At 41.4% G+C, this 21634-nt stretch overlaps 1 protein-coding gene across 3 annotated transcripts in view; it reads left to right on the forward strand.

The window, feature by feature from the left end:
• Positions 1-21634, forward strand: part of LOC105006621 (SH3 and multiple ankyrin repeat domains protein 2) — a 276728-nt gene that overhangs the window by 171224 nt on the left and 83870 nt on the right. For all 3 annotated transcript variants that reach the window (XM_034297425.1, XM_034297433.1, XM_034297430.1), the window contains exons 11-13: positions 1857-2271; positions 8900-9030; positions 10845-10958. In XM_034297425.1, coding sequence (XP_034153316.1) covers positions 1857-2271; positions 8900-9030; positions 10845-10958 — 660 coding nt within the window. The remainder of the gene's footprint in view (positions 1-1856; positions 2272-8899; positions 9031-10844; positions 10959-21634) is intronic.

Below are 21634 nucleotides of genomic sequence, written 5' to 3' on the forward strand. Positions count from 1 at the left end.
TCTTCCTCCAAACATGGCGAGTGGAGTCTATTTTTGTCTCATCAGACCACATGACTTTCTCCCATTCCTCCTCTGGATCATCCAGATGGCAAACTTCAAACTTCTGGACATGCGCTGGCTTGAGCAGGGGGACTTTGCGTGCGCTGCAGGATTTTAATCCATGATGGCGTAGTGTGTTACTAATGGTTTTCTTTGAGACTGTGGTCCCAGCTCTCTTCAGGTCATTGACCAGGTCCTGCCGTGTAGTTCTGGGCTGATCCCTCACCTTCCTCATGATCATTGATGCCCCACGAGGTGAGATCTTGCATGGAGCCCCAGACCGAGGGAGATTGACCGTCATCTTGAACTTCTTCCATTTTCTAATAATTGCGCCAACAGTTGTTGCCTTCTCACGAAGCTGCTTGCCTTGTGTCCTGTAGCCCATCCCAGCTATGTGCAGGTCTACAATTTTATCCCTGATGTCCTTACACAGCTCTCTGGTCTTGGCGTTGTGGAGCGTTTGGAGTCTGTTTGATTGAGTGTGTGGACATGTGTCTTTTATACAGGTAACGAGTTCCAACAGGTGCAGTTAATACAGGTAATGAGTGGAGAACAGGAGGGCTTCTTAAAGAAAAACTAACATGTCTGTGAGAGACGGAATTCTTACTGGTTGGTAGGTAATCAAATACTTATGTCATGCAATAAAATGCAAATTAATTATTTAAGAAGCATACAATGTGATTTTCTGGATTTTTTAATCTCACAGTTGAAGTGTACCTATGATAAAAATTACAGACCTCTACATGCTTTGTAAGTAGGAAAACTTGCAAAATCGGCAGTGTATCAAATACATGTTCTCCCCACTGTATATAGAATTCCTCTAAACACAAAAATTTTACAATAATTGAAAGACCATATGCTACAGCTACTTTACAGCATACTGCAGCTAGCTAGCTAGTGACTTTGGAGAACAACAGATTTTTTTCTCTGCTTACGTATTTTTCGAAAATCGCTCTGCAACAGCTGCTAAAGTTATGAAAAGTATACAGTCACATAATTTTAGGATTGTGCATTCTATAGTTTAAAAACTTTCGTCCTACAGGCTATGGAACTTTAATAAGGTAATACTACTGTATATAAAACGTATGCTCACATTCTATGTTCTATGATAGGACTTTATTGTTTTTAGACAATTTCCCCATGCCCGGGATTCAGTAGGTTTCCAGTAGAAATGAAGTAAACCTTCACTCGAAATACACACCTACCCAATTGTTATGTGCCCTAGGTCGTGAGTGCGTGTCTGTGCGCATGCGTGCATCTCAGTAAACATGCTTGCCTGTGCGCTTTTATGAATACAAGTAAATGAATTATTGAAGGTTACCTCTGAGTGCTCGCCGCATCTCTTTCTATCAGGTCGGCTAGTCTTAGATCAGTGAATATGAAGGAAAGGAAAGGGAGGAGTGTTAGTAATGTTCTCTGAAACATGAACAAAAAGTGGAATGCCTCATGAGATACAGACACAATGGGTGCGAATGTGTTTTTGTGTTTGCTATTTATATACTCTAATCGACTCCTGTGGTGGCGATCCCAACTTCTGAGTCAGGGAGATATTTGCTTCACAACTCAGAGCCATAGGATTTTATTCATCCCTGATGAACGTTCTAGAAAAGCAAAGTTGAGAACTTCTACCACCGTTATCCTCAGCATTCTTACTGTGTCTTATCCTCAACAATCTTGTTGTTTATCAATTCATTTCATTCAAAATGTATGTCTTTCAAAATTCAACATATTGTATTTTGCATTCTAGAATAATTAGAGAAAGTCACACGTTAGAACCGATTCATTAGATAATTAGTCAATGAACTCCACTTTTTCAGTGCCTTTCCGCGAGGCCCCGACATACTCCAAGCGGCGTCGGGCCCCTGCCCCCACCAGCAGCAGCAGCAGCTCCCTGGTAGCCCCCAGGGTCCTGCTGCGCTCCAACAGTGACAACAACCTCACTGTGAACCAGGGCCCCTCCCTAGACTGGTCCCAGCCACAGGGACTGCACCGCGGACCCCAACACGCAGTGGTGGGAACCACCACTTCCCGCAGCCTTTCTCCACAGCTGCTCCAGCAGATGCCCGGGAACCCCAATGGCACGGTGAGGACCATGGGCCGGGGGTCCCACAGTACCAGCGTGGGAATGGTCCCCCGGAGTCGGTCCCCTTCCCTAAACCGCCTGGGAGAGGAGGCCCGCAGGCCTCAACTACAGACACACGGGCAACCGACGCTGCAGCACAGAGAGCCCAGGTCAGTAGGAGAGGAGGGGTCATTACCATACACGCACAATCTCTCTCTCACACACCCCCACAAACTTTGGTTGATCATGTGTTGTCATGCAGGTTTCAGAGAACTAGTTATTTGTTAAATAACCTTCAGTAGTGAATCTTCTTATAACATATTGACAGCTTAGTATCTCAGTGTGTCCATTGTGTATGCGGCACAGCCTGTACCCAGCTAAAACATGCCTGTATTGAAATGAGTGAGGGTTCAAATATTGGCCTCACATTTACTCATCGCATCGTGCGGTTGGGTGTTGAAATCCAAGTCACGGCACACTGACGGTGACCTGAGTCCAGTAAAAGGGAGGTGGAAGTGGGGATGTCGGTGAGGGCCTTCTTGTTTCGTTACAGTTCAGCGACTCTGTGTGGTAGGTCAGGCACCTGCGAGCGACATTGTTATGGTTGCCATTATGTCAGGGCAAAAGACACATCTGCTTGTTCTCTTTTTCCCCCATCTCTTCTCCCTGTTCTGGTTTCTCAATGCAAAGGGGGGTGCAGGAAATTAGACCTGGACAATTCACTTCTGTCCAATGGCTATTTCAACACTTTTGTTTTAATGTATACCTGTAAAGCATAGCATCCGCCAAAAGATACTCAAAGAAAAAACACAATTATTTGATGAACAAGTTTGTCAGCAGGCCCCCTGAAAGACTAAGCTGTCATTATTTAGCTTCCTAGAATTGGCTGATGTGTTTGCAGGATCCATGGATTAGACACTGAAGGCTTCAAATTGCTTGTGATTTGCCTTGGAACGGAAGAGTGCTGATTAAGACAGTGCTCCCTGTCCTCCTCGACAGATTAATACAGACATATGGCCCTGTCGTTCATGCACCCACTCTGATACACACCGCCTATCCTTCTGTCATGAAGAACAAGGGTAGAGAATGGGCTGGGGGGGATTGATGCTGGGATAGGTGGTGAAAGAGAAGAGGAGAGACAAAGCCAAATGATAAAAGGGGGAGTGAAATATAAAGACATTCTGACACTGTCCATCACATATCTGGGAACTGGAGGTAGGCGGAGAGAAGGAGAGAGGAGACAAGAAAAGGAGAGTGAGGGTACGAAGAGAGAGAGAGAATGAACAAGAAGAACAGTGCAAGTGTGAGAAGAATTACGTTTGACAGACAGAAAATTTGCATATCGTTCAATATAAATAGCTTGAAACATCCACTGTTTATTTGACTTTTTTTTATTTAAAAGAACAACTTCCTTTGACCCTGTAAAAAATCTAATCACATCAGTTATATTTGAATGGGCATTCCTGTGCTTTCCTTGACAGAGTCAGTGAGTGAGATAGAGAGTGCTAAAAATAGAAGTCAGACAGAATTGATCCAATATGAATTATTTTTCCAGGAATGTTTATGTGCTTTTTTTGGAAAGTGGTGAAAGGTAACCTCTCTCAATTAGTTTTTTTTATTTCCATCCCTCTCTTTTCTTTGCTCTAGAGAGGGACTGTAACAAAAAGCTGAATCAGAAACTATGGCAACAGATCCTGATCCTATAGCCTGAGTCTGTGCCTAATTCACACTCTAGAGAGAGTAAACTAATCAAATCAGAGCCCTCTGTAATTATTTGTACCGAAGTCATTCCATTGCAGAAATACACTGTTGATTGAAGGATGTTGCCAGATTTGTTTTAGTTTCTGAAAGTTTTGTTTAGTGATGTGAGCAACATCCGAAACCTGAGGAATCGTATACACAAGCAAAGCTAAACCCTTTGGTTAGGAATGCTATGCTTGTCTTCAGCCATGGAAAGGACACAGATTTATTTTCTACAATGAATTGCGTTGATGATAATCAACATCGGTTAAGGTTGTATTTTTGGTGGATGAGCACTTTATACTGGAAAATCTGCCGGAGCACCGTCGGAAGAGGATGTGTGTAGCATGTCTCCCTCTCTCTCTGAGGACCTCATTGATTAACACCGGAGGTATTCATCAACTCTGATTATTGTCTAATTAACATATTTTAAAGCCACTCCACTATTCGCCAAGACACAGCAGGGAATGTTACCAACTGTCTTGAAGAAACTCATATTTTTTTCTCCTTTGTCGCCTATTTTGAAGGATGAGTGGAAATGGTAGAATACTTTTGGTCCATAATTCCCAAATTGGATTTAGCTGTGGAGTGTTTATAACTGACGCCATTTTCTGCTGTTTGGAACAGTTGTCATAGCTTTCATTAGCATTAGCTTTCCTCTAAGTTTGTGTGTGTGTGTGTGTGTCTGGAATAGGGGTAGGTCTCTATAGGCTTGAGGTTGATTAGGGGAGTGTTTTTCAGGACAAGGTGACCCACTTATCCACTCTCAATTCCCTCTCTCTCTTTCTATCACATCTCCTAAATACCTTCTCCCTATTTCTTTCCCTTTCTCTCGCTTTCTATCCCATTATTCTTAAATTGACCCCTCCCTCCCTCTCTCTGGCAATCCCTCTCATCTCAAGCTCGCTTGTTTGCTCTGGCTTGCTCTCACTCTTGCTCTACCTCTCTCCCTCTCCCTCATATATATATACACTCACCTAAAGGATTATTAGGAACACCATACTAATACTGTGTTTGACCCCCTTTCGCCTTCAGAACTGCCTTAATTCTACGTGGCATTGATTCAACAAGGTGCTGAAAGCATTCTTTAGAAATGTTGGCCCATATTGATTGGATAGCATCTTGCAGTTGATGGAGATTTATGGGATGCACATCCAGGGCACAAAGCTCCTGTTCCACCACATCCCAAAGATGCTCTATTGGGTTGAGATCTGGTGACTGTGGGGACCATTTCAGTACAGTGAACTCATTGTCATGTTCAAGAAACCAATTTGAAATGATTCGAGCTTTGTGACATGGTGCATTATCCTGCTGGAAGTAGCCATCAGAGGATGGGTACATGGTGGTCATAAAGGGATGGACATGGTCAGAAACAATGCTCAGGTAGGCTGTGGCATTTAAACGATGCCCAATTGGCACTAAGGGGCCTAAAGTGTGCCAAGAAAACATCCCCCACACCATTACACCACCACCACCAGCCTGCACAGTGGTAACAAGGCATGATGGATCCATGTTCTCATTGTGTTTACGCCAAATTCTGACTCTACCATCTGAATATCTCAACAGAAATCGAGACTCATCAGACCAGGCAACATTCTTCCACTCTTCAACTGTCCAATTTTGGTGAGCTCTTGCAAATTGTAGCCTCTTTTTCCTATTTGTAGTGGAGATGAGAGTCTTCTGCTGTTGTAGCCCATCCGCCTCAAGGTTGTGCGTGTTGTGGCTTCACAAATGCTTTGCTGCATACCTGGGTTGTAACAAGTGGTTATTTCAGTCAAAGTTGTTCTTCTATCAGCTTGAATCAGTCGGCCCATTCTCCTCTGACCTCTAGCATCAACAAGGCATTTTCGCCCACAGGACTGCCGCATACTAGATGTTTTTCCCTTTTCACATGATTCTTTGTAAACCCTAGAAATAGTTGTGTGTGAAAATCCCAGTAACTGAGCAGATTGTGAAATACTCAGACCGGCCGGTCTGGCACCAACAACCATGCCATGCTCAAAATTGCTTAAATCACCTCTTTCCCATTCTGACATTCTGTTTGGAGATTGTCTTGACCAGGACCACACCCCTAAATGCATTGAAGCAACTGCCATGTGATTGGTTGATTAGATAATTGCATTAATGAGAAATTGAACAGGTGTTCCTAATAATCCTTTAGGTGAGTGTATATATATAAATAACAATGGATATAAAAAGTCTCCACACCCTTGTTAAAATGCCAGGTTTTTGTGATGGAGAAGGAGACAAAGATAAATCATGTCAGAACTTTTTCCACTTTTAATGTGACCTGTAATGTGAAAAATTCAATTGAAAAACAAACTGAATTATTCAAGGGGGAAAAATGAAAAATAAAAACCTTTCCTGGTTGCACAAGTATGCACACCCTCTAATAACTGGGGATGTGGCTGTGTTCAGAATTAACCAATCACATTCAAACTCATGTTAAATAGAAGTAATTACACACCTGCCATCATTTAAAGTGACTCTGATTAAACACAAATAAAGTTCAGCTGTTTTAGTAGGACTTTCCTGACATTTTCTTAGTTGCATCTCAGAGCAAAAGCCATGGTCCTCAGAGAGCTTCCAAAGCATCAGAGGGATCTCATTGTTGAAAGATATCAGTCAGGAGAAGGGTACAAAATAATTTCCAAAGCATTAGATATACCATGGAACACAGTGAAGACAATCATCATCAAGTGGAGAAAATATGACACACCAGAGACATTACCAAGAACTGGACATCCCTCCAAAATTTATGAAAAGACAAGAAGAAAACTGGTCAGGGAGGCTTCCAAGAGGCCTACAGCAACATTAAAGGAACTGCAGGAATTTCTGGCTGTGTGCTACATGTGACTGGCTGTGTGATACATGTGACAACAATCTCCCGTATTTTTCTTATATAGAATATGAAGTTTTTCTTACAAAGAAAAACATCCATGCCCTGCTGAAGTTTGTGAAAACAAACATCAAGTCCCCCAAAAGCACGTAGGAAAATGTGTTATGGTCTGATGAAATCAAGGTTGTACTCTTTGGTGAAACCCTTCTCTTCTGGTGAAACCATGATTTTGTGGATTTGGATGTGTGCTTTGGGTCGTTGTCGTGCTGAAAGGTGAACTTCATCTTCAGCTTTCTGAAGGTTTTGTGCCAAAATTGCTTGGTATTTGGAACTGTTCATAATTCCCTCCAACCTGACTAAGGCCCCGGTTCCAGCTGAAGAAAAACAGCCCCAAAGCTTGATGCTGCCACCACCATGCTTCACTGTGGGTATGTTGTTCTTTGGGTGATGTGCAGTGTTGTTTTTGCGCCAAACATACCTTATTATGGCCAACAATTTCAACCTTGGTTTCATCAGACCATAACACATTTTCCCATATGCTTTTGGGGATTTAATGTTTGTTTTTGCAAACTTCAGCCAGGCTTAGATGTTTTTCTTTGTTAAAAAAGGCTTCCGTCTTGCCAACCTACCCCATAGCCCATTCATATGAAGAATATGGGAGATTGTTCATGTAGCACACAGCCAGTACTTGCCAGAATTTCCTGCAGTTCCTTTAATGTTGCTGCAGGCCTCTTGGAAGCCTCCCTGACCAGTTTTCTTCTCGTCTTTTCATCAATTTTGGAGGGATGTCCAGTTCTTGATGTCTCTGTTGTGTGATATTTTCTCCACTTGATGATGACTGTCTTCACTGTGTTCCATGGTACATCTAATGCTTTGGAAATTATTTTTGTACCCTTCTCCTGACTGATATCTTTCAACAATGAGATCCCTCTGATGCTTTGGAAGCTCTCTGAGGACCATGGCTTTTGCCCTGAGATGCAACTAAGAAAATGTCAGGAAAATCCTACTTGAACAGCTGAACTTTATTTGTGATTAATCAGAGTCACTTTAAATGACTGCAGGTGTGTAATGACTTTTATTTAACATGAGTTTGAATGTGATTGAACACAGCCACAACCCCAGTTATAAGAGGGTGTGCATACTTATGCAACCAGGCTATTGTAAGGTTCATTTTTCATTTTTCCCCCTCAAAGATTTCAGTTTGTTTTTCAATTGAATTGTTCGCATTATAGGTCACATTAAAAGTGGAAAAAGTTCTGACATGATTTATCTGTGTCTCATTCTTTTACATCACATAAACCTGGCATTTTAACAGGGGTGTGTAGACTTTTTATATCCACTGTATGTATGTTTGAATACTCACCATGATGATGTTGCTGGGGCTGACCACTGGGGGGAGCTCTAATGCAATACTCCATCAGATTAACCCAGACACCAATGGGCGCGTACCAGTAGGTCTGTTTCAAAGGTTTAGGTAAGAGAGTTTGGACTCAAGCCCAATGTGTATGCGCTGTGGTTCTTCTCCATCTCAGTATTGTGTTCCGGAATCACTCTCTTTCTTTGTCTTGGTCTCTCCCGTGTTGGATTGTCTTCTTGTGTGGTGGATGAAACAAGTCCCCAGAGGACACTGCAAGGATCAACATTATTTCCTGGGGCCCGCTTCCATCTAGCACCATTAGTAAGGTTAATAAATCAAGACAACAGTCAATCCCCTACTTTTTAGGGCAGCAATGTAAAAAACAAACTAATCTATACTTCAAAAATATCAAGAACATGAGAAATATAATAACAAAACACACCCAAAAATATATGTGATGCATACATTTTATTTAAATGCATTATTGGGGTTTTTCTGAGGGTGGGGTATTTCACATGCATTCCTCAGTAACATACAGCCCCACCATTTATTTTGAAGTATTTATTTTTCTGTCCGGGTCACACATGGTTCTGTCATGGTTCTGCCTGGTGAGCTGTTCAGCTTCACTGCCTTACTCTCGTAAGAGACAGGTGCCCGTGCTGTCGTGGGGAGAGGTGGTATATGCAAACATTGATACATAACGTTAAAACTCACCTAATTATAATATTCATATTTAATATAATATGCTGTCTGAAAAATTATACATTTACTGATATGCACTCCTCTCTCTCACCTGTCTCATACATCCTAATCTCTCTCACGTATCTTCTTCCCACCTCCCTATCCCTACACTTGGCCCCAGTAATGTGGAGGTGGCAGGGCAGCGGAGGAAGCTGTACAGCGCTGTGCCAGGGAGGCACTTTGTGGTGGTTCACCCATACCTTCCACAGGCCGAGGGAGAGATCACCTTGTACAAGAACGACAGAGTTAAAGGTGAGAGTTTTTGGAAGTGTTAAAGGGATAGCACAAGATTCGGGCAATAAGACTCTTTTTCTACTTGCCCAGATTTAGATGAACTAGAACCATATCCTCCAGTATGAAGGAAGTTAATGGAGAGTTTCACTCTATTCCAACATATGTGGTACAGGATGTTTTTCAGTCATTTCATTTTGCAGTATAGTGTAAGTGCACCGGTGGGTGCGGGAACATGCTATGCCACCTTGTTTACCATTTCCCCCGCCCCAAAGTTGGGTGATTCTCCGTTCAAAGTAATGGCTTTGCCTCGTCACGATTACTCCACAAGCCTATTCCAACCTTTCTGCTTTTAAAAATGCGGTTGCTGAATCCTGACTTTTTCATTGACACACACTTGCTGGAGGTGAATGCATTCCCTTGTCAACAGTCACGATTGAGCTCACAGGTGCACAAAGGGGGCAGTAGAGCTCAAGGCAGCCTTATCCAACATATACCCATCCACCCCATGTGGCGCTGAGCAAATTTTACACAACCCTCTGCTGGATCACTGGGCACAGGTGGTATGCCCCAGCCATGATGCAAACACCTGGCCAGAAGTTGTCTGCAAGGCAGTGGTTTTGGGGCCAATTGGAGCCCTACTATTTTCCAATTTATTGTTAGATGGTTCCTTAACCTAAAAGTAATCAATGGGCCAAGAGAAAATAATCCAGAATTTAGTTTTCTCCTATTCCAGACTTTTCTAAACTTTACCCACCACAACACACTTTCTATAAAATGAAAATCAAAGTTGGTTAACTTCAAATCAAATATGCAGTTGATTTCAGGTGGGAATTTTTAAAGATTTGTTTTGTCAAACACATTACTTCAAACATTTTTGGTAGCAGTGGCTAATCTTAGCTGAAAAAGCTGATTACCATTTCGCAATTTTGACAGTGCATAACTCAATATATGATGCAAAGCATCTTAATGCATTATGAAACGATCATGAAAATGTCATAGCAAATAACAAAATCATTAAATCATCACAAAAATCATCAAAAATCATAATGTTGTCATAACTCTCATGACACATACATCATATGTCGATTTTCTTTTTTACTTATTTGTTTATGGATGGTTATGACCATCATATAAAAGTGTCATTGCCACAAAACCTACCATACAAGGCAAACCATTCGATCATGCCACACTTGTAATTAATGTTTTCAATTAATTGATCAAATTTTGATTCAAAACCCCCCAGTGCTCTGTTGCTGTTGACTGGGTTGAATTCAGGCAGCACCTCTATCTGTAAAATAGTTATGCAAGAAATGACGGTGGAAATGTACACATGTTGATAGAACAAACACAGTCAGACAATAGCTGTTTAATGTGGTCCTCCTACTACTCAGTAAATCTGATTATTTTGATTAATAATCAAACTTTAAACACAGGGTGTTTAAAGTGAACAGGGTGTTCTTTTTAAATAAATTCTGAGTCTTATTCTATTGACTTTTCAGTTAATGCTTTTTATCAGCAAAAGGTTTATGGAAAATCTTTTGGGATGGAAAATCACCTATAATTGTGGGAGAATATGTATATTTTATTTATTGAGATTTTTTTTATACTCATGGTTAGATTATTACTGATGGGAAAAATTTGTCGTCCCCTTGAACATTTTGCTTTGTTGTTGCCTAAATGTTTCATGCATTTTAATGTGGATTTATTCCTGCTTATCTACACACCATACTCCATAGTTACAAAGGAGATTTTCACTACAGTACATGGGCTGTGTATAATCATTCTCTTTTTCTTCCTCTCTGTTCCACCACAAACCCGTCCCCTCGCTCCAGTTCTGAGCATTGGAGAGGGGGGTTACTGGGAAGGCAGTGCCCGCGGCCAGGTCGGCTGGTTTCCTGCAGAGTGCGTAGAGGAGATTCCTGCCAAGCCTAGTGACGAGAGGATGCGTAAGTCATTTAGCATTCCAACCCAGATATTTAGGAATTTGGAAATTAGAGAGTCTTAAAGAGAAGATAGGGAGTAGCAGGACAAATCATTTTTGGTTTATGTATTACCATGTTGACATTCTACTGAACTGAATCCCAATTTTTCACCCAAGAGGGTGAAAGATGGTTTACAACACCAATGAGCCATAACTTACATATGACCACCTGCCTAATATTATGTAGGTCCCCCTTTTGCCACCAAAACAGCCCTGACCCGTGTAGGCATGGACTCCACTAGACCTCTGAAGGTGTGCTATGGTATCTGGCACCAAGACGTTAGCAGCAGATCTTTGAAGTCCTGTAAGTTGTGAGGTGGGGCCTCCATGGATCGGACTTGTTTGTTCTGCACATCCCACAGATTCTCGATGGATTGAGATCTGGGGAATTTGTAGGCCAAGCCAAAACCTTGAACTCATTGTTCTGTACCTCAATTCATTCCTGAACCATTTTTGCTTTGTGGTAGGGCGCATTATCCTGCTGAAAGAGGCCAATGCCATCAGGGAATACCGTTGCCATGAAAGAGTGCACATGGTCTGCAACAATGCTTAGGTAGGTGGTACGTGTCAAAGTGACACATGAATGGCAGGACCCAAGGTATCTCAGCAGAACATTGCCCAAAACATCACACTGCCTCCACCGGCATGCCTCCTTCCCATAGTGCATCCTGGTGCCATGTGTTCTCTAGGTAAATGACGCACACACACCCGGAAATCCATGTGATGTAAAAGAAAACGTGATTCATCAGACCAAGCCAACTTCTTCCATTGCTCCGTGGTCCAGTTCTGATGCCCATGTGCCCATTGTAGGCGCTTTGTAGGCGCTTTTCATTGTAGGTGCTTTGTAGGCAGATTTCATTGTAGGCGCTTTGTAGGCGCTTTTCATTGTAGGTGCTTTGTAGGCAGATTTCATTGTAGGCGCTTTTGGCAGTGGACAGGAGTCAGCTAGAGCACCCTGATTTGTCTGCGGCTATGCAGCCCCATACGCAACAAACTGTGATGCACTGTGTGTTCTGACACCTTTCTATCAGTACCAGCATTAACTTTTTCAACAATTTGAGCTACTGTAGTTCGTCTGTTTGATCGGCCCACATGATCCAGGTTTCGCTCATGGGCCGCCATTTCTCACATGCATCATTGAGCTTTGGCTGCCCATGACCCTGTTGCCGTTTCAAGGCTTTTCCTTCCTTGGACCACATTTGATAGGTACGGACCACTGCAGACCGGAACACCCCACAAGGGCTGCAGTTTTGGAGATGCTCTGACCCAGTCGTCTAGCCATCACAGCCCTTGTCAAAGTCGCTCAGATCCTTACGCTTGCGCATTTGTCCTGCTTCTAACACATCGACTTTGAGGACAGAATGTTCACTTGCTGCCTAATATATCCCACCCACTGACATGTGCCATGACAATGAGATTATCTGTGTTATTCACTTCACCTGTCAGTGGTCATAATGTTATGGCTGATCGGTGTATGTAGACAGGCAGAAAGTGCTTCTCCAATATTTATCTCTGATTGCACTTATCAGAGACACCTTAGCCCTGTTCGAAGGGCCACATTATCTTAATCAACAAAAAGATCAGCCTTCAGATTATAGATTGACTGAGTCGGTCTTTCATCGGCAGATTATTCCACAATGATGGGATTCTGTGGGGCAAACCCTGCCTCCAGCTGTTTGTATAAAAATTATAGGGATAGTAAGGAGGACTGGTTTGTTACCATAGTTTATGTGGAAGTATGTTAAGCAGGACCAATTTAGAGAGATAAGTAAGAGCAGGTCCATGCATCGCTTTGTAGTTTAACAGTAAACCCTTAAAATCAGCTCTAGCCTTATCAGGCAGCCAGTGCAGAGGTTAGTAATAAATGTGATAATATTTTTTGTTCCTAACTTGTTCTTTCATTCATACCCTGGCATCTATTCTGTTTGAGCATATATTTGGGAATTAAAAATGAGCATGAACCCACCAGAATCATGGATGAGAAAATAAAACATGTGGCTTTTCGTAACAGCTATTTTAATAGATTATCTCCAAGTAAGCGCTGCCTATGCCGACGGCATATCACTAGATGTTAGCCAAACGGGGCTTTGAGCAAGTTTGCATCTGTGTGTGTGTGCGCATTGCGGTATAATCGAAGGCCTTATGAAATGTTTGCCAGCTTTGGATCGTCTGCCTCTTGACCTTAAAGCTAGGAGTCTTCCGAGTATTATAGGATGGCACACTGCTCCGAGTGTGACATCACTTGTTTATGTCATAGTTGTCATCTAAATGCTCATCGTCATAATCTCTGGAGGCTTGGGTCCCATCCCATTCCCATGCTATGGGTCAATATCCGCATTAGCCATTACTCAGTCTGCGCCAGCTCAATTGCCATAGGCATAATTCAGCAAATATAACATGGAATTTTACAGCTCTATTTGCTCGCTTCTGTGTCATAGCTCTAAAACGGGGTTAGTCAGAGCTTACCTGGTTTACTAGTGTTGTTACCCTTAGGAAAGGGTCACTGATGGGCCCATTGCAGTTTTCAGCGTCAGTGTAGGCTAAATGTGCTATTAAAAGGAGAAGTGAGTGGAGGTCCCTCTCAGTTCAATTTTAAAGAGCTTTATAAACGGAAACAGTCAATGCTTCATAATACCCAGAAAACCTAGCAGATAAATGTGATATTGGTTGTTTTCGCATTTCACAATTCATTTGAATTTTAGAATCGTTTCAAATAAGGTCTGTGTTTGGTTTCGGCTTAGCCCGGCTCAGCAGTTTGATAACCGTGGAAAACATTTGTTTATACTGCCAAAGCAAGTGAAAAAAATATATAATAATGACAGTGAAAATAAAATTAGATTGAAACTGAAATTAAATGCTATGTAAACATTTCACAAAAAGGCATTTTTAGTGTTATATTACAAACTCTGTGCAGTGTAGTAAACATTTGAAAATAGTTATGAGTATTGACATGACATGGGAAAAGAAATACTTAATGAATACTCGTTAGGTTGACAATGTTTATGCATCACTGTTTGCCCTTTTCCCATGGCAACAGGTCACGCATCTTGTTGTGATTGCAAATTGCAATATTTCATCAGATACAAGAGTTTGTCACTGAATTAGCATAGCCAGTTCAGCTAGGAAACCCGAATGGTAATTGGCCAGCAATTTTGAGGTCGGATTGCTCCTATCACAAAATCTGATTTCATAACTGTCTATTTAATTGTCAGGTTACTGACTTTGATGTGCTGATGGTCATACAAGCATGTGGGTGCAAATCCACCCACCACCCTTGCTTTTGTTATAAATATGGAGACAGTAGGTATGATCCAAGTGCAGGGCACCACGTTTTTACGCAACGGTAAGCAAAACTGAATCCAAAAGAATGGAAACCATAAACACAGGGACGATGACAGGGTCAGAACCATGTCTGTGTTAAAAATAAGAGTGACTATAGAATGTAGTAAACTCGATAATCAAAATGCTTATCACATGTTCAGTCGAGTCAGGAAAACAATACCTCACAAGAGACAAGGGCAAACCGAGGAATGTAAGTAGTGCACAGTCTATTGGAAAAAGATGGTTTCAATATTTTGGTGAAGTGAGGCGTGGTGTGGTTGGCAGGTTGTTGTGGGAATCGATAGAGGGTATGGCAGCCTCGACCTGTTTGGTTCTGTGTATCCTTCTGTTGGGGGGATCTGCACTGTGTATCTTGTTCATTGCCAAAGGGGATTACTATTAATAATATTAAGGTGATGTTATTTCTAGTAGTATCATATACATGCTTATGTGATGGAGGTAAGTTACCCCAGAAGAGCAGAATTTAATGCCATGACATTGTATGTACATTGTAGTGCATTGTTCTCCAATAAATGGTTTTAACAAATACGTGACGTTTTCTGTCTGAATTGATTTGAGTTCAAATTCTTTGGTGGCATGTATAATTTGCAGGTAGTTTTTGGCTAATGTGGTCATACATTTGGCAAGTGGTTAGGAAGTACAGCTCTGTTTCCACCTCATTTTGTAGGCAGTGTGCACAAACAGTAGTCTGTCTTCTCCTGAGAGCCAGGTCTGCTTCTGATTGCCTCTCACTGAGTGCTGTGTCTCTCTCTCCCCCTTCTTCTTTTCTGTCTTTCTCTTGCTCTCTATGGTACATGTGCACCACGTGACCTAAGTCTCTGTTCTCTCTGCTATAAAAGGCTAAGCGCTATGCTGCTAACTCAGCTGTGCTCTGATGTCCTCTGGGCTTCAAGGGAATGAACACATCACACTCTGTTCCTCCCTCTCTCTAACTCTCTCCCTCCCTTCGTCCCTCCCTTCCTCACTCTCTGTCTCTTCCCCTATATGTCTGTCTTTCCCTGTCTAGATGAATCTGTTGTTCTTCTTAATTTACTATGTCTCTCTCAATTATATTCTATTAAACAGTGCTTGGTTGGCGTAATTGAATCATACAAAATACATGATCCATTCCCCTTCTCTTAGCCAAACTCTCTCCCTCTTTCTTTTCCTCTTTCGCTCTCAACATTTTGTGTTCATCTTGTTCTTTCCTTCTCTGGTCAGTAGGTGGGCCAATCAGGCACAGCCTGCCTCTATTTCCTGTTTGCTGTTCCCACCACTCCGCCCCCTCCCTCCAACACCCGTTTTGACCATGCCCTAGGGCTCTTGGCAGAAAGAGCTCATCTTACGTTGCCAGATCAGAAGTGCCTTAGGCATGACCTCAAGAATGCCTGTCACAAAAAGGGAACACATTCTGGTAGTACAAACCCTCAGTCTCATCAAGACCAGGCCCTAGATGGATAGCAGGAATTAGTGCTTTGTTTTTTATTATAGTAAATGTGGCTCTAGTTGTAAATTACATGTATACTGAACACAAATGCAACATGCAACAATATAGTGATTTTACTGAGTAACTGCTTGGTATAGTTGAAAGGGGATCATTATCCCACTGAAGTCAGTTGCGATGCCAAACTATGTCAGGTCAAGACCCTGATGAGGACGACAAACATACAAATGAGCTTCCCTGAGACAGTTTCCCCACCATCTCCGGACAGCACATATAGGTACCTCCGGACAGCCCTTATAGTTACAGTGGGGAGAACAAGTATTTGATACACTGCCAATTATTTTTTTTAAATTCAGAAAATCACATTTTTAAATAATTAATTTGTATTTTATTGCATGATATAAGTATTTGATCACCTACCCGATTTTCTTTTGGGTTCAGGTCTGGAGACTGGCTAGGCCACTCCAGAACCTTGAGATGCTTCTTACGGAGCCACTCCATAGTTGCCCTGGTGTGTTTCGGGTCATTGTCATGCTGGAAGAGCCAGCCACGACCCATCTTCAATGCTCTTACTGAGGGAAGGAGGTTGTTGGCCAAAATCTTGCGATACATGGTCCTATCCATCCTCCCCTCAATACGGTGTAGTCATCCTGTCCCCTTTGCAGAAAAGCATCCCCAAAGAATGATGTTTCCACCTCCATGCTTCACGGTTGGGATGGTGTTCTTGGGGTTGTATTCATCCTTCTTCTTCCTCCAAACACAGCGAGTGGAGTTTAGACCAAAAAGCTCTATTTTTGTCTCATCAGACCACATGACCTTCTCCCATTCCTCCTCTGGATCATCCAGATGGTCATTGGCAAACTTCAGACAGGCCTGGAGATGCGCTGGCTTGAGCAGGAGGACCTTGCGGGTGCTGCAGTATTTTAATCCATGACGGTGTTGTGTGTTACTCATTGGTTTTCTTTGAGACTGTGGTCCCTGCTTTCTTCAGGTCATTGACCAGGTCCTGCTGTGTAGTTCTGGGCTGATCCCTCACCTTTCTCATGATCATTGATGCCCCAAGAAGTGAGATCTTACATGGAGCACCAGACCAAGGGAGATTGACCGTCATCTTGAACTTCTTCCTTTTTTTAATAATTGCGCCAACAGTTGTTGCCTTCTCACCAAGCTGCTTGCCTATTGTCCTATAGCCCATCCCAGCCTTGTGCAGGTCTACAATTTTGTGCAGGTCTCTCTGGTCTTGGCCATTGTGAAGAGGTTGGAGTCTGTTTGATTGAGTGTGTGGACATGTGTCTTTTATACAGGTAACGAGTTCAAACAAGTGCAGTTAATACAGGTAATGAGTGGAGAACAGGAGGGCTTCTTAAAGAAAAACTAACAGGTGTCACGGTCGTGGTGGAGATAGGACACAGGCGCAGAGACTGAACAGTGGACGTAATCCATGTTTAATCAAAAAGAAAGACAAAAACAAAACAAAACAAAACAAAAGCAGCAACCAGTGACGTTGGGTATCCAGAAGAAACACAAAACCAAAATGAACTACACCGGGTGTGGCCACACACAGAACATAAATAGGGTCCCCAATTGGAGGCAATGATCTACACCTGCCTCCAATTGGGGAGACCAAAAGGATCGGAGGTGGCTAGAGGCCCCACCTTCCGTCCTGTCCTGACTTTGGCCCTAGCCCAGTGCAGAGATGGCTAGGGGCATAGCCAGGACGTGACAACAGGTCTGTGAGAGCCGGAATTCTTACTGGTTGGTAGGTGATCAAATACTTATGTCATGCAATAAAATACAAATTAATTATTTACAAATCATAAAATGTGATTTTCTGGATTTTTGTTTTAGATTCCATCTCCCACAGTTGAAGTGTACCTATGGGTACCAATAGGTACCTCCGGACAGCCAATAGGTACCTCCGGACAGCCAATGGGTACCTCCGGACAGCCAATAGGTACCTCCGGACAGCCAATAGGTAGCTCCGGACAGCCAATAGGTAGCTCCGGACAGCACTTATAGGTACCTCCGGACAGCCTATAGGTACCTCCGGACAGCCAATAGGTAGCTCCGGACAGCACTTATAGGTAGCTCCGGACAGCCTATAGGTACCTCCGGACTGCAAATAGGTAGCATCACATGCAATGTTCTCTGGGCATTGTAGATATGACGCAAGCAGGATTCAACTCAATGAAGCAGCTATGAGGCAGTTTCTGTAGGCTATTTCACAAACTATATTGGACCAACAATAGAAATTAAGTTAATTCCAAGACAGTACATGCAGCTCCGGAACAAATAAAGAGACCACTGCACATTTTCCAATAAATAAAGTTGAAAAGGAAAGTTTTGAGTGAGGAACAGAAGCGTTCAATTTGCAGTGGTCTCTTAATTTTAACCCTTCTGTACCTCACTCAAAACCTTCCTTTTCGACTATGTGGGAGATAGTACATATACATTTACATTGGGATAATAATTATATTATTTATCTTCTGATTAACTTGTACACATTTTCTTCTATGATTATTTTTAATATGTATTTCTATGCATTTGTTGTGCTGTTTGAGACAGGAAATTGGTGAAAAATATTTTTTTTCTGAAAGAGGAGTAGGTTTGATTCAAACCCTTTTTTCGTGGTTCATGTAGATATATATATACATGTGCACTGGAAGTAGTGGCTTAGACCACTGGGCCATATAGGCCACAGACTTGTCATTCTTAGGTTGTCTAATTAGAAAACAATTATGTTGACATCCTGTTAAAACTGCTGCTTCCATCTTTTGGTGGAAATGTCAGTGGAGAAATCTCACAATTCAGACACCAAAATTATTCAAGAGTTTCCTACTTTTCTTTTCAAGTGCCATTTAATAGAAATTTCCAATTTGGAATAAGGTGTGTCAATGGCAAGAGAACTCTATTTTTTTCTGGGTGATGGTTTCAATATTTTATTGGCAAATCCATTATAGCTTATGTGTAATTGAGATTCTGCTTCTTCACATTTGCCAGTAACTTGTACTCTGTCTGGATGGTGGATTATTTATTTGTATATGATTAGCCAGCAGCATTGGGGAACATTTTCAAAGTAACTAATTACAGTTACTAGTTACAGTTCTCATAAAGTAACTAGTTACATTACTTAGTTACCTGCTGTAGAAAGTAAGGCGTTAAGTTACTTAGTTACTTTAAGATAAATCCTTTGATTCTATATTCACGTGTTGTTCACTTATTCCCAAAAGGCACACTTTTAATCGGACGTTGTATAATTATGTAGTCAGATATTGTGTAGTCAGTGTCACTCAACAGCATATAACCTTAGGCTATCAATCATTATACAACAAGAATGACCAATCGTATTTTTTCAAGTAATCGTATACCATAATGCCAAATATTTGTATTTAGCTCTTTTTATCAAGAATCTCTTGAATCAATTGATTACTTTGTATTCCAGGTGCCTCCACATTTTCAATCCAGGCGTATTATAAAGCCTGTAAGTGCAGATCCATTTTGGTGAACTATGAGGAACAAAAATAACAGCTGTAGCCTTGTACACTGATAAACATACCTTCTCAAAAAGAAAACAGCAATTTGAAATCTCTCTGCAATAATGTGCATAATCCATTAATGTTTCATGACTCTGACTTTATCTTAACCTTTAATCATAAAAAAACATTAGTCAATGTTGAGCAACAAAACTATAATCAACAAACCGATAACATTTGGAGGATTTGGCGTCTCCTTATAATTGGGGGAAAGGAAAAATTCAGGCAGGGAAATTAACTTCAACAATGGTTGGACACACCTATTAAACTGTAAGCAAATCAGTAACAATCTTACATCATCAACAAATAAACACAAACAACCTTCAATTACACCAATCCCAAGGTGTGTCCACACTTTTAGATATGGGTACAAACACAAACTCACACACAAAAACAGAAGAACTTCACAGCAACAACAACACGCTCGTCATGCTCTGTCTCCATTGATTGGTGGTCATGGAAACAAAACTCCACACTGTACACTACTGGTTGCTACGGAGTGGGCCTGTTGTGATGTAGTATTTCTCACTCCTCCATTTGCTCCTTATTCTCTCTCTCCTTTGCATTGTGTTCTTATCTCAGCATTTATCACAGAGCTCAAACTGGATTATATCCCTAACACTCGGCAGGGACTACCTGTGCGGTTTTCCCGCTATCCCCCAGACTCTGTAGTTTTGGGAATTTGGGGCCTTTCTGAATGTTCATTACAGGTTCCTACCAGAGGTGGCATCTCAGAGAGTGGGAAAGCCAGGGAAAGAGTGACTGAATGAATGACTGATAGATTGTGTGTGGATGGCAGCAAGTGAGAGCGAGAAAGAGGGAGGGAAGAAGATTTAGGAGAGCAAATGGAAAAAACTGGATCGATACGGAAGAAAGTTCATTTTAGAGGTAACTTTGTGTGTTTGTCTGGGTGTTGTGTGGGTGTGTGTGTGTATAAAAGTTGTAGAAAAACAACAAAAACACAGTACTGCATAACAAGGCCTAAATATTATCTAAATATTTTAGGTATTTTTAAGATTCACCCACCGTTTATATAATGAAAGACAGAAAATCATGGAAATCCAGATATTTTGGTGGGACTTAATGTGTTCAGTTGAATATGAAATTATTATATTTTCTTTGAAATTATACATTTTGAGACCACATATGTTCGTTTGGACTTTTGTTATAATATTGATTGAAACTTAATGTCACTAAATAACCATTTGCATGTGTACATGAAGACTTAATTTAATACATACGTAAAATGAAAATCCAACCATATATTTCTAAGGACCTGCCCCCACTCAAGGGTGGATAGGGTTTAGTAGTGCTTAGAACCCTGCGTTGTCATACAACCCTGTGCAACTGAAACGCTGGGTCGTTTAACACCATCCATGTTTTGTTCATCTCAGTTTGCAAAACAAGCAGACATCTCTGTGCAAGTTATGTGTACAGTTATCCAAACTCATCAGACAAAAAGACAAAATCTATTTTTGGAATTGGATCAAAAGACTCAAGAAGTCCAGTCTATGGATGCTACTGATATTATGAACATCAACATAAAGTTCCACAATTAACTGCAATTCAAGTGCATAAGTGTGGGCAGTGTGATAAGACCGGCTAGGCGAGATGTGCTTTGGAGGACAGGTTTTGATATTTTACTCCCTTGAGCTAGGACTTGCTACATTGAGGCAAGGCCATAAGAACAATTTACAAATCATGAAGTCCGGAAGAAAAACATGGTAAAATAAATGAATATTTAAAACAAATAAAAACTCAGTCCTTTCTACATCTGGGAAGAAAGGTGAAATGCATAGGCAATTATTATATATTTGAATATTGTCCGTTTATATTATCAGTGAAGCAATCAGTGAAGTGGGAAAGCAGTTGACAAATAGATTACAAATAGATCCACTTTTCAAAAACAACCCACAATACATTTTACGTTGTGCTTAGCTTTGGGCAATTAATGCCATACATTTTTTTATTGGATTAATGTCAGGGCTTTGAATGGGTCATTCAAGAACATTTCTTAGCCACTCCATTTTATCTTTGGGTCTTTTTTATGCTAAAATTGTACCTTGCCATTATCAATCTTTATACTTGGGAGTTCTTTGGTTGACGTGGTTTTCAATTTGTATTTTTTCTGTACTTTTCACAATAATAAAATAATTACAAGGTGTGGACTATGGTTAAAAGAACTCCTAATATAAATCCATGAAATAGGGCACTGACACAACTAAATGTGAAAAAACACTGTGCCCTCAGAATTAAAACTGGAGGTGTCCATTAGGTTTAAGGTTGTTTGCACAGTTTATTGGAATGCAAATTTGCATTTCTTTTGTACAGGACTTTTACAGT

The sequence above is a fragment of the Esox lucius genome, chromosome 2 (assembly GCF_011004845.1).
Source record: "Esox lucius isolate fEsoLuc1 chromosome 2, fEsoLuc1.pri, whole genome shotgun sequence".
Lineage (NCBI taxonomy): Eukaryota > Metazoa > Chordata > Actinopteri > Esociformes > Esocidae > Esox > Esox lucius.